The 14,247-nt window shown below is 40.1% G+C and overlaps 1 protein-coding gene and 1 long non-coding RNA gene across 4 annotated transcripts; one reads left to right on the top strand and one right to left on the bottom strand.

Moving 5' to 3' along the window:
* Positions 1–1,708: 1,708 nt before the first annotated feature.
* Positions 1,709–2,931, bottom strand: LOC131320508 (protein SRC2). The gene has a single exon (XM_058351225.1). The coding sequence runs from the start codon at positions 2,832–2,834 to the stop codon at positions 1,932–1,934; it is 903 nt and encodes a 300-aa protein (XP_058207208.1). The 5' UTR covers positions 2,835–2,931; the 3' UTR covers positions 1,709–1,931.
* A 2,327-nt stretch (positions 2,932–5,258) lies between these two features.
* Positions 5,259–12,920, top strand: LOC131320506 (uncharacterized). Of its 3 annotated transcripts, XR_009198285.1 has the most exons (5): positions 5,259–5,565; positions 5,778–5,841; positions 8,599–10,163; positions 10,200–10,723; positions 12,839–12,920. It is a non-coding gene; the product is annotated as an uncharacterized LOC131320506 (long non-coding RNA). The 3 variants fall into 3 exon arrangements; XR_009198284.1 differs by lacking the exon at positions 12,839–12,920 and having other exon boundaries at positions 10,200–11,229; XR_009198286.1 differs by lacking the exon at positions 12,839–12,920 and having other exon boundaries at positions 10,194–11,229.
* The last annotated feature ends 1,327 nt before the right edge of the window (positions 12,921–14,247 follow it).

Raw genomic sequence — 14,247 nt, 5'->3', positions numbered from 1 at the left:
AGCTAATGAAACGCTTAGGTCTAGTACAAACAAAACAATTAGTATAATCAGCCAGTTATTGAGACAGGACAGATCTATGTATTGATGCTCGAGTGGACGTAAGTAGCTGGTGAGTCCCTTGCAAGCCAAATTTTTAGTCTAATGAAACTGGATAGGAGAGCAAAAAAGACTTGTGAGCCCATGCTGAGCTTGGCAAAAGCACTCCAGGCTCCAAACCCCTACCAAATGAACTAAGATAACCTTGTGCATGGGGGGAGGGACAGTAGGGCAAGTGGGGTCAATTGACCCCCCTCACTTTTTAAAAATCTTAATTATCATTTTAGGCATACAATTTATGCAGAATTTTGAACCCACTAAAATTATAAACTTGCCCCAAACACCCTATCAAAGATATAAATTGCTCCTAAAACTTCCACCAAAGTCATGAAATTGCTCTATCCCACTGAAAAATAGCTTTGCTCAGCATGATGCATCACAATTCACAATTTAAGTTAGCATTAGTCGCCCAAAATGATACACAGGATGGTTTTGATATGAAAATTATGAAGAATTGACTTCACTGTGAACGATGATTCGGTCAATGAATGATAAATTGCTTGGGCATACTTTATAAAAATAAAATAGGTAATTTTTTGCTTCTTTTTTTTTTTTTTTTTGTGTGAAACGCAATTCATGTCATAACTCATAAGTGCAACATTTCGTTCATATATTCACTGTCTAAAAATATAACTTCTCGTTTATCAAAGACAAAATATATCATAGACCTGTCTGGTTAAAATTTTGACCCCACCGGTGAAGAATCCTAGCTCCACCTCTGACCTTGTGGCATCCGAAGGGTTATTTGCCTTGTGACATGCTCTTAAAGACGGCACTTTACATTAATACTCCACAGTACTTTAGCAAAGGCCTATTTTGAGATGGATACTCCAGCACTGAACAATGTTTTTAAAGAAGAATCCGCAATGTGAGGCTTTTTATTTATCACAAGGTGAGGAGTAGGCCTTGATGCGTAAGTATTTATGAATCTTATGTTTAAAAATGATAAATGAGAGATTGTGTGACAAGAATGATAGGTAATAAAATTATAAAAGCTCCTCTAACTCTAGAAGAGAGGAGCCTGCATACTGTGCTTTCGCAGAAGAGGAACTCGATGGCAAGCCCTGATGTGTTAATATGAGCGTACACCAACTTTTAAAACCAAGTAGGTAAGTTCAGTAAAGCAGTTAGGAAAGCCCACGGAAGGTGCTGTGATAAAACTTCTCACTTATCAGTCAAGCAACTGAGAGTGTGAAGATATCTAGGCCATCTTGTTCCCTAAGTATGCCTCACATGAAATGCAGAAAGATGAACAAAAGGCACACATATTGCGAATGCTTCATAGGCAAGGCATAGGCTTGTGGACGTAAAGCACAAATCCAAAGGCATCGAGGCATTTCTCAGTACCCCAGCCTTGATGCAAGCCTCATCTTAGCCTGTGAAAATATTGGTACTGAATTACATTGGCAAAATCAAGATAAAAATCTCTTGATCATATTCCAATTGCTCTTTAACAACCCCAAATGAAAACCGCAAGAGGATGTATGCACCAGCTGAAGTCATTATGGTAACGGGTTTAAAGACTTTAAGCTCTTTCCTATTACCATATTCCCATAGTATTGAATATTGATTCACATCTCAACATCTTCTTAAATGAATGAAAGGAAGAAAATGGATACAACGAATTTATTCCTTAAGCAGAAGATTCACACTTATATATTAAGTCAATCGTCCATCGATAAATCCTTTCTCTGCTTGCCTCATCAAACAGCCAAGCACATAATAGAAAACCCAAATCAAGGTAGAGACTATATATACATACGACGTATCCACCAGCAACTCCAAAACTAACTTAAAACCATAAGCCAACAGACCTTACCATAACCACTGGACTTTCAATTATACCCATAATCCACCCGGTAATCGCTGTACTCATCGCGCGAAGCCAAATCGCTCTCCACCCTCTCCGCAACCTTATCCTCCTCGTGCTTCAACCCTTCATCCAAAACCAGTCCTCCCACACCCCCTGCCAAGGCTCCGACCGCCAGCCCCGTTCCGAACCCGCCCATCTTCGCGCCCTTCTGCTTCTGATCGTACGGAGCGTAATCCACCGGCGCACTGGGCCCACCGTAACTAGTCGACTGCCGATCGAAGAACGGCCGCGGAGGCGGCGGTGGCAGCTGCGGAGAGGAGTAGTATCCTCCCGAGTAATAACTCGAGTACGGATCGGCGTAGCCGCCGCCGTAAGGGTACGTCGGCGGCGGCGGAGACGGTGCCGGCGGCGCAGTAGAGTATCCCCTGTAGTCGCGTGGAGGAGGGGGAGGAGCAGTGGAGTAGTAATAGTTCGGGGGAGGGGTAATATGGTAATCTGGAACAGGTCGTTCGCGGAGGGCGAGCTTTATCCGGATCTTGCCGTGGGGTCTGCCGGAGGGGCGTCGGAGCTCGAAGGTCCGGATGCGGGCGGAGTCGTCCGGGTCGGGGAGGTCCGAGAGGGGGACGCGGAGGGTGGCGACTAAGGGTTTGGGGGTGTCGGAGGGTTTGGAGTGGAAGATCTCGAGGTTAAGGGAGGAGGAGGGGTCGTGGAGAGGGGGGAGGGGGAGGAGGAAGCGCTCGTTCCAGACGGGCCTGGTGGAGCCGGAGTCGTCGGACTTGGTGGCGAGGCGGCGGTCCGGGTCGACCCAGAAGATGGCGTAGGGCTTGAGGTCGCCGTGGCGCCAGTTGACGTTCTTCAGGTGCTTGGCGGAGACGATCGTGATGTCGAGGTCGAGAGGCTTCGACGGCGGGCGAGAGGTCGTCATCGGTGGCGGTGGTCGTGGCGGTTTGACAGAGAGGGGGGAGAGGATCGAATGGCTCTGTAGAAGGAAGAGTGAGACGGGGGAGTTGGGGAAAGGTTTTTTTAGAGACAAGGAAATGGTCTACTATTATATGGGCTTGGATCCTCTGCGGCAGAAAATCACTTGAGAGTAGGGCCGTAAACGAACCGAATCGAGCCGAACCTTGTTAAGTTCTGTTAGGATTCGTTAAGGTACTAGTCTGGCTCGAGTTCGATTCGAGCCTGAACAACTTGGCTCGAGTTCAACTCATTAAAAATTTTCAAGGCTCCGGTTCGGCTCGGTTGGGTTCGTTAAGGTATTAGTCTGGCTCGAGTTCGATTCGAATCTAAACATCTTGGCTCAAGTTTGGCTCGTTAAACTCAAACGAATCAAGCCGAGCTGAATCTAAGCTCGAATTGAACTCGTCAAGACTCGGGTTTGGTTTGGCTCGGTTCATTAAACTCAAGCGAACCCAAACTCTCTTATTGATCGTATAAAATTTGAAGAAAAATAAGTATTGAATTATATATACAACCTTAAAAAATTTATATTTACAAATAGACCCCTATTGAATTATTAATAAAATTTAAGTACAGGTTTTGCGAGCTTAACTGAGTTGAATACCGTTAGGCTCAGATTCGGCTCATTTACATAACAAGTCTAAAATTGAGGTTCATGTTCAGTTTGTTTAGCAGACGAATCGAACTCGAATGAGCTCTTGTCGAACCGAGTCTCGAACAGTTTGTGAATGGCTCAGTTCATTTACAGCCCTACTGGAGAGTCTCTTGTCTCCTGTAAAAGGGTCCACCCATATCGTATTTTTCATGTATTTTGGTGGTTCATTTTTGGGAAAATGACGGCCAATGACGTGTTTTGGTAATTAATACTTTCAAGAATATTTTGAGCATTAATAAATATTCTCTGCATGTCTTTGGCGGGTATTAATTATCAAAATATGTCATGGGGCATCATTTTCCCTTCATTGTTTAGAGATTCTTAATTTGTTCAAAATATTACTGAATTTTTTTGAAAAACAAGATTGATGGGATGCACGTAAGTTTATTCATCTTGAAAGTCATTTTTTGTTGTAGTAGTACGAGTAGTTATATAAAATTCGACTGTATCTTTCTCAAAATAAAAGGAACTATTTAAGATAATTGTATGCTTTTTTAGGTTTAATTGTGTTTACAAATAATTTATACCTTGAAATCTAAAAAATGAGTTGTAAATAAGAAAAATTGGAAAGAGGGTGAAAATGAAAAATGTCAATAAAGATATACGTTTTGGATCTTGATAGGGATAAGAAAACTGAGGGAGAGGATTTTGAGAGAAAGAATTTCAACGTAAAACTAGACAATAGAAGATTGTTAGGTTTACAATCAATTGAGGAGACGAGCGGATGAGGTTTGTAATGGGCAAGAGAGGTTTGTTGGTGGCAAGAGAGGGAAGGGTTGCAAGTTAGGTATGGGAAGGACGAGTGCAAAGCAATCCTTCAAAAATATGTGGAGAAAATAGATGTACTGAGACCTTGTTCCACTTAATTTTTTCTAAAAAATATTTTGTTCTTATTTAAAAAAAATTCTTATTTGTTAGTTTTGCGCCAATTTTTTGTGAATTATTGCTTCATTTTGACAAGACGAATCGGAAAAGTAAAAAAAATTAATCTTACCCAAAAAAATTTTTAAAAATAACCACTTTTAAGCAAATAAAAGTTTATTTTTTTTGCTTAGAAGTGGTTATTTTCCAAAAATCTGGATAAAAGTAAAAAAAATTACTTTTCTGATTCATCTCGACACGAATCAACAATCAACAAAAAATTTGCGCAAAACTAACAAACGCAAAAAAAAAATTGAATAAGAACAAAAACATTAACTTTTAGAAAAAGTAAAGTGGAATAACCACTGACTAAAGATGAAATAGGAAAAAATTGTTAATTGGGGTTGGCGGGTTTAAGAAAGTTAGGTTAGTGTCGAGCGAATTTTAATATTCTTGTTTTTCATGGTGTATTGGCAAAAAAATTTAAAATATTCATAATTTACCAATTCTGGATTAATGGAGATAGACCTGTGAATTTAAAAGCTTATTTAAAAAGCTAAAATAACAGTAAAAGTCTTAATCTGTTAATCGTTCTTTATTGTAATAATTGATGCAATAGTTAAGTAGGAAAAAAATGTTGGCGATGAACTATGGTTCCGTTCCACTGAAATTTTTATTTTTTAAATATTTATTTTTTATTTTACAAGACAAGTTATTCTCTTAGGGTATCGTAGTATTATCTTCTAACTCACAAAATAAATATCCATTTTAGTCGGCGGGAGAGGGCTTGGGTATGAAAGTTGCTGTAGTGGAACAAAATTTTGTTTCGACGATATCTATTCTGGTCCTACTACTCCTATTTATTTAATTTGCATTCTATTTGGTACCTACTGGCATCTCCGTGGACACGAGCTCCTCTGATCATTTCTCACATCCAAATATCCAACCAGGTCGTAAGAATCGCGACCGGGCTTCCCACGTTCCCACCGCCTGCAACAAAATCCACTGCCTCCATTTCCCGACCCCGTTTCTGTTATTCTCATATATTCATCACCTCTCTCTCTCTCTCTCTCTCTCTCTCTCTCTCTCATACCTGGACACTTCTACACGCCTTTCCTTAGCGAGGCGATTTGCTGCCGATTGATCTTGTGGTCAGCTCACCAAATCTCCACAGCAGACGGTGAGCATGTAGATAATTCTAGGGCTCGCTTCTTGAACTTCACGACACTGTTATCACAATTTATACTGTATGATGTTTTGCTGTCGCTTTTGAGCAAATTGAGTCCAGATCAATGCTTTGGAGAAAGCAATGAATCTGGCAAAGTGTAATGGAGATGCAGCAGGTTTTGTTGGAAATTCGACTAATTAGTGTTTTTCAGTTTTTTTTTCTAGAGAAACATGCCCAGGGGCTACAAATTAAGTAAATCATTTGGGGGAAAGACCACCCGATTCTGAGGTTAGTGTTCACGAATTACGTTGTTCGTATCTCTGTACAGATACCACCTTTGAACATCTCATCCTTTTGGTTATGGAGTGTACTTTACGAGACTGAATTTTTTGTAATGCCGTTAAGGAAGTTAAAATAGTTTATCTATTGGAAAGACAAAGTCTATGAGCACACTCTTCTGGAAATGGAGACTGGTGTCACCAAATTTGTTAGAAGTTATCTCCGAGATGTTTCAAATATTCTAGTACAATTTTCAAGTACCTGTTAGAAACTCATCCAAAATGTTGTGGCAACCTCTTTCTCTTTCTTTTTTTTCCCCTGGTAACTCAAGTATCCGGGCCTGCTTACCCGCACCTCGACTACTCATGGGGACCAATTCCACCTTCCACTGGCGGGACCCAATTAAAGCCAGAGCAAAGCCTCGTATGGATTGGCCCGAAGGAGTTGATGGAGGCCCGGAGGGAGCAATTTCCTAAGTCTCAAGCCTTGACCCCAGACCAACGTCTAGAAACATTTATTTTATCATGCTATCGTATGTAAGGTGATTACTCAGATCAGTTTCTACAAATATTGCGTAGTCTTAGAATTTTATAATTGGTGATGGATGTACTATTCGATACCATATCAATTAGCGTCTCAGGTTTTTCAAAACTACTTGTAGAACACGTTTCGCAATTTATGTTTCCCGCTTTCTTTTTCTATTTTCCATCCTTGCAATTGTGGGGTAGTTTTTTTTAGGTATATTTTGTGTTTAGGAATAGTGCTATACTAAGCAACAAAGGATTACAAACAGGCATATGGTTTAAGAAGGGGAGCGGGGGTTAGGGGACAATGCATTAGAAACCTTTTCCTGCTATGATGTCCACTATTTGGATGATAACACGTGGTGAAGTGACTATTCTTCACACCTTGTTTGTTTCCTTTAAATAAAGGTTAATTTACTAGATAGCGGAAAGCATGGACGTGCCTTGCTTTAATTCCTACACCTGCACAAAGCTCATGATAGAAATTAAGAACGTGATAGAAATTAATTTCCGATAAGCGGTATATCACGTTATTAATCAGAGAGAGAGAGAGTAGCTGCATCTTATTTTGGTAATGGTGTCATGAGAAGAAAACCCTAGTTTGAGACAACTGGAGGTATGTAGTACTGAAGAAGCAATTTAAGTGTCAAAAACAGATTTAGAGAAGTACTCAATGGTCGGAATGTAATCTCGATCAGCATTTTGAGAATCTTTTTGACCTTATGCATTTGTTGTTGTTTGTTGGACTTGGATTACAGGTGATTTCTATCGTCTGGACTAAGGGACACAGTCACCACTTAGCTTTCATTGTTTAAATTGGCATTATATTGGGTGATCCGACTTAAGAGATATTCCTAGTGCCAAATTGGAACTTGATGTTTCCACAGCAATGACCATTTCTACTTTATGACGTAGTTCGCATCTGGTTTGCGCATTACTTACTTGAAAGCAACAAGTGATGCTCCATCAATACAATTCATCTAGTTAAATTGGAGTTGGATATTCAAGTATTCTGATTGTTTGCTGTATATCAGTTTCCAAGAAGGGTTCTTAGATGCTCAGATTCATGTTTTTTTGGTATCAAGTTATCAATTCCCATGAGGACAAATTTAAGTCATAATTTCACGATAAGATGGTATACCATTTATAAGGGTGGCATTGGGAAGAAAGAAAAGATATTCCAAATCTAGTTGACGGTCATGTTTTCACCTTTGTGTAGTATATGTCATGTCTAGTACCTGAAACATTTCATTCATTATTATAGGTTGCTGGCCTTTTCCAATTGAATAGGAATAAAACACTCTTCTCAAATCAGCTTATCAAGCTTTAGTCTCAATCACTTGAAGTCAGCCACATGAAACAAGTTGTAGAGCTGGCTCTGTCAAAAGCAGCATGTTATATGTAGAGAATGCCTCGACTGGGATATTCCAGGACCTTGTTGTTAAGGTATGGTAACAAGTTTTACACTATCTACCCACAATGGTTCTTTCTCTAGACTTAAGAATAGCTACATAAAAGATAAGGAACCTAAGTATAAGAGATACCATCTCAGGGAAAAAACAAAGGATTCGGGGAATGCTCAAAACTCAAATCTCTTTGGCATGACTTTTCATCATTGTCTGTGGTTGTAGAAGTTTTACACTATTTTTTATTTTTTTTTGTAAAACTTAAGCTACATTGAACAGAAATGATTTCTAAGTTCTAATGCTTCAGGGGAATAGTAAATTGTGTATCAGTGCCTCTTTACAATTTTTGTCTCTCTTTTTTTCTAGTCTTTCCTCTTCTTTCTAAAGGTCTGGTTATTGTTCTTTTGGTTTACCAATTTTTTTATCGAATGACATGATAAGAGATTTGAGCTTGATTCCATTTTTTCTTTGATGTTGCAACTGGGTACCTTTCCTACCATTCATTTACATGCTTATGCATTGATTTCTTAGAACTAATTCCAAATTTGTTGCCTTAGTATCACATAAGTAGATACTAAGTTTACAGAACAATCTTAGTTGGAACTTTTGTGGTATGATTTTGTCAAATTTTCACTCTTCTTTTGTTGTAGACAAGTATACATGCAACAATGTTATGGACGTATATCTGTATCTGTATATTGGATATTTGGATGTTAGCCTTCCTTGTGTCCATAGGTTGGTTGCCTGGTAGCGTCTCCTGATGCGATTGAATCTGTCATATCTTAAACATTTTGTCAGTCGTAAGAATCTTAACTGACTAAAAATGTCCATTCCAGGAGGTGGTTGTGGTTTTCCCTAGTTGTGAAAACTATTTGCATTGAACTCAGACAAGTGTTACTGGTTGAACTAAAGTTTTGAATTTCAACTGAGATGCTCAAGAGAAGGAGCTAGGGGTATTGACGAGGAATCTATTACATGAAGTAGATAATGAAAAGCTTGACGAGAATTCTCAGCTTGAGAGTACAAAAGGTCCACTGGGTGTCAGAGCTAGTACAATTGCTTCGTGGGAGCTATTTATCATTTTGAAAACATCCTTAATTCCTCGGTTTCATAGCATTCCGCGGAATCAGCCATTGCCCTAAGAAATCATTTGTTTATTCCATTTTGGAGATCCCCACATCAATTCCCACCGATTATCAGGTCTACGGAAGGTCCTTTGATTCAGAGCTGACTGGTAATGGACTTAATTACCTTTCTTGTAGACCAGTTGTCGATCTACTTGTTCTACTTGTTTGGTGGTAGATAGAGTGGTGAATTCCTTTTCTGCAAAATACCCTTCCTTATTACGTAGTAGGCCAATTCTTCCATTTTAATAGGTCATGGATCGTGATGCCAAGTACATCCATGCATCTCTGAAAGTCCTACATCATCTTACTTGATCTCCTAAAATACTTGTTACCAGTTTCTTACCTTCCAAATTGATGCACCAGTTAAAATGTGGTTTTATTTAGTTCATTTACCTTTTTTGGCTGTAAAAAAGGGGTAAAAATTTATAACGCTTACCATAAATATTTGGGTTATTTACCTAGACACCCCTCCAAGTATACCCTTTTTTCACGGTCACCCCCTCTACAAATTTTGCCTACGGCCAGACCCCATCATTAAAATTTACTTTTCCCCTAAACCACTTCTGTCAGCCTTCCGTCAAGAACCGTTAATTTTTTCTGTTAGACTTTGTTAAAAGTGATAAAATATTGTAATATTGCTCCCTACTTGAATATACTCCCTAAAATAACCCCTCTCCTCCTAAAAAGTCCGGCTTTATGTCCCAACCATGGACGTGCTCGGAGTTACAGACCCGTCGACCAAACCTCCTGGAGCCCCGGCCTTGCTGCCTGAAGAATAATCAAAGCGGTGGCGAGTCAGCTCGTTGTCGAACTTGGCGCATAGACCAGTGTAAATCCACAAACAGCTCCAATCAAATTATCATCATCTTGCTCCACAAACAGCTTGAAACCCTCAAAATCATTGTTAGCAGCAAACCTAAATCCCTGGTTAGCAAACCCAAATCCCTCCCCACCTAAACCAGTGTAAATTCAATCAAAATCATATGTAAATAAAATCAAAATCGCCAGAATGGAATATATAAATACAGTCAAAATCGGAGGTGCAATATTCTGTAAAACCTCTGACACCGACTTCAACTTCAGTGACGTCTGCCGTCCCCAATGGAGGAGGGGGATTCAGATCTGGCGTGGCAAATTGCGGAGGAGGCGGTCCAGGTGGTCTCGGAATCATCGGAGGTGTAGCGATGGATGTCAGTGGTGCTAGTTGTGGTGGTTGATGAGTTGGAGCTCATGCTCTGTAAATCGTCGGCGAGGTCGTGAGCCGGAGCTCCATTGTTGAGAGAGAGAGAGAGAGAGAGAGAGAGAGAGAGAGAGAGAGAGAGAGATTGGGGGCAAAAATTGCAGAGGGAGAAGTGTGGCTGTGGGTATATATATGTAAGGGCAAAATGGTCTTTTCATTCATTCTGTCCAATGGAGTTAGGTCCTCCAAATGAAAACTTTAATGAGGGGGTCTGGCCATAGGCAAAATTCGTAGAGGGGGTGACCATGAAAAATGGGTATACTTGGAGGGGTGTCTAGGTAAATAACCCTAAATATTTTGGCGAGGACCAGTTGTTATGCACCAATCAAATGGTTCCCTATTGCCTTCAAAGGATGCATGCTGAAGGCTACTATCATTATGCACCTGGAGTAGTAGGTTATTTATTGTTAACAGCCAGTCCAATGTTTATTTCGTGAAATACCCCATTCTCCATTGAATGAAGAAGAAAGAAATCTTTGTTCTGTTCACTATTTTAGTGTTGTCATCTGTATGTGCGTTGCCTTGCGTATTCTACCAATTGTTTTGGGAGTGCCTCTCTGCAAATTCTTGGACAAATCCATGATAAGACATTTTGTATGTACGCATATTTTTTTTTGGTAAATACGTACGTACGCATAAATTGTTTTTTTATGAATTGAGAAACCAGTAGTGGATCAAAGAGTCTTGTAGCTTTCAATAGCCTGTGTTACAATTTTGCACCTGGACTTCGCAAGACTCCCTTTAGGTTGCAACTTCCGTTGAGCTTTTGTATTTTCTGAATTGAGGTGATAAGATCAATGGCGATAGCATGAGATCAGACAAGTCTAATCTTATTATGTTGATGTGCAGTGATTGTGGATATCCAGATCAAGAAACTTCATGAGAACTTTTTATTTTTTGAAATCAAAACTTACAGGAACTTTAAAGATCTTGTTTCTGAACCCATGGCCATTCAAATAGCTGGCTCAATTGTCTTGGTCTTTATTTTCTTTTTTTGTTCACTTTTTTCCTTTCAAAGGACCTTCATAGAATACGGATCGAATTGGAGCATGTTTGAAATTTTGCTATGCACACCTTTTCTTTTTGGTTTAGTTGTAAACCCACCTTATGGGGATAGGTCGTGACTCGTGCCAATGATTTTCAGTCCATCTTGTTTATCAGTACACCTCCAGTCTGCCGATCTTTTGTGACCACCACTGAATCGAATTCCCATTATAGATCCATCATTCCATATCACGAAATCCGTGGTTGCAATTCCCTAAGGCACCATAGCTGAACTTCGATCAAAACAAAAATGTAGAATTTTCTGCTGTGGGGTTTGAAATTTTGCAATTAACACACCATGAAGAGATATGGGGAAGCATCAGCACATGTCTTCCTCCTTCCTCTTCTCACAGTCCTCAATCAAGTAGGATTAATGTGGGGACATTGGTGCGTTTCAGGGTGTGAATGGTAGTGCTTCTGGTCAAGGGAGTGTTGGCCAACATCTCAAGACTGTTGGATGGTGCCGTTTGAAAACCAAGACTGGTGTAGTTCTCTATTTGCCTTTTGCTTGTGTTTGCTTAGGCCAGTGAACTACTGAATTCTATGAGTTAGTTAGGTTTGTAGAGGTGCTGGGCAGGAGTAGTTGGACCATCAGATTGGTTTTTATGTTGTGGTTCAGAGAAAGTGCGAGGGATTGAATAAGAATGAAGACTGAAAGTTGTAAAACACATTAGTTGGTACGTGAAATTTTAGAGAGGACTGAATCAGAGATAATGCAATCCTAGTAAGAAAAAAGATAGCGCAAGACGGGTGGACCTCCTAAAGTATTTGCAATGATAAGGAGCTGAGGCCTCTCATATGTAAGTCAGATGTGAGGGAATGCCAGGTGGTAGCCTTTTCTGTAAATATAGGGAATTAGTTGGATTCATTTTCATGTAGCTGACCCTAATTGATTGGGACTTGAGGCTTGGTTTGGTTTGATTTGGTTAGTTGGATCCAACTGTTCCATTGGTGGAAAACATGCCTCGCAGCCCAAGGGATTCAAGCTTATAGAAGGATATGGAGAAGTCTCTCTTTTGTTGGATTGGCTAAGAGTCCAAGAGGAGTGTTGAAAACTTGCTTGAAAGTGCAACCTTGAACCCTCGGCCCATTTTACAGTTTCTAGAATCTAGACATCAAGATCCACATTCTCTGCCAAATAAACAAGTGTGTTCGTGCCTCCTATGAAGTACCGACACCCCTAAATGGTCACCTTATCAGTGTGGGACACAGCAGGACATGTATGGGAGGTGTGTTGGTTAATTTCTTTTTCAATTTAAGCATGGTACACGTCTAGGACACGCTAGGGATGCGTTTCAAGCATGACAAGTATGGGACATGTTTGGGGACACGTTGTGAGGTCACTTCTTATTGTCACATTTATATTGGGGGTTAAATTAGAACAAACTTGTCACTTGTGCTTGGCCTATCAATGTTGTATAGTATGTGCTAGTTTTTATATTGTTGCCAAGTTAGTGTTAGTTTCAATTTGTTTTGTGTGTTTGTGCATAAAATACTCACAGTAACAAGATTAAGAATGTAGCTGAGCAAAAAAAAAAAGGATTAAAAATGTATAAAAGTGATTGCATAATTTATTTTTCTAGTCTCCTGTTATGTATGTGTTCCCATTGGGTAAGGTTTGATATGATATGCATTCATATTAGTGTTGGTGTCAGTGGTTTGTAGGTTGCCTCTCTTGCTATAGCCTTATTATGATCAAGACACACACAGACTGTTTTTGGAGCTTGCCCTCATATTGTGGTTCATTACATGGTATCAGGTCTTGGGTGGCCTCACATCGTGTGGTCAAGTCTCCGTCGCCCGAGTCAACTCATCAATTCATACCTCCACATGCATCCTGGCTGCACGTGAGGGGTCGCCCGAGTCAAATCTCCTGGTTTCCTCAATTTGTACCTCCACGTGCGTGCATCCGGGCTGCACGTGAGGGGGAGTGTTAGACTTGTCCCACATCGCTCATCTAAGCCACCCGAGCTTGGTTAATAAAGTCTAGAGGCTACTCCTCCTATTGCCAATTGGTTTTAGGTTGGAACCCTATTGCGTCTTTGTTTATTTCTTAGTAAGGTCTTGTAATTCTCTTGGTTGATAAGTATAAATACTACGGAAGGTGTAGAAGCCAGTACACGCTTCTTTCTCCTTTCCTCTCAATCTTCTTCTCTGCCTCTCCTCAACTAATAAACCCTAATTCCATATTACACAATTTAACTGGAGGAAAGGACAATCAAGTTCTTGTTGCCTCTCTTACTCTGGACTTTTGACAACACAGACCCACTGCTTTTGGCACGGGTCCTCGTATGGTAGTGTCTCAGAAGAAAATGCGATGTTTCATGCTGTAAGCCTTCAGTTGTCCTCTCGATAACAAATGGTTGATGCTATGCATGTCATCAGATATCAGGTACCTAAGCTCGTCAGTTATAGTAGAATCGTGTTGTGTGGAATTGGATTTTGTGTATTTTGCATAGTGGTGATGCATATTGGAGGTTGATATTGGGTCAGCTGTGATGTTTGAGATGTATTGGACTTCAAAGGGAGTAGGTGAGAGTGCAAGAGAAGAGATCAATCCAAAAGACAAAAATATCCCTACTAATTCAAATAGACGGGAGCAACTGAGCAAGAAACCTACTTAACAATTTATGAGTTTCTCGATTTCCTTTGTTATTCCTGTATAGGACAACATTAGTTTCAAGCTATATGTATTGCATGGAGGAGATGTATATAAACGCGTACATTGCACCAAGGTACACATACTCCATCAACCTATCTGCCATAGTTAGAATTATGTATTACTGCAAAACAATATATGTTTGTTCCACGAATCCAAGTAGCCCACCTGGCCTAACATTATCTCGACATTTTATGGTCAGGTCATTTGCAGCGAGCTCAAGACATGGTCTATTCAGCTCAAACACACAAGTATCAGGTTTGTATGATAGAGAGAATCATTATCAGCACCAGTGCACCTTTTTCATTCCAACTTGGTACGATTAACTGATGCTATTTCTACAACTATATGGCCTGTTTGCCGATCAAAAAAGAAAAACTACATGGCCCATTGAAAACACCATTCAAGCACGTGA

Source organism: Rhododendron vialii, chromosome 3a (genome assembly GCF_030253575.1).
Source record: "Rhododendron vialii isolate Sample 1 chromosome 3a, ASM3025357v1".
Taxonomy (NCBI): domain Eukaryota; kingdom Viridiplantae; phylum Streptophyta; class Magnoliopsida; order Ericales; family Ericaceae; genus Rhododendron; species Rhododendron vialii.
The sequence above is the reverse complement of the archived record's forward strand: the minus strand, read 5'-3'. Positions and strand labels throughout refer to the sequence as shown.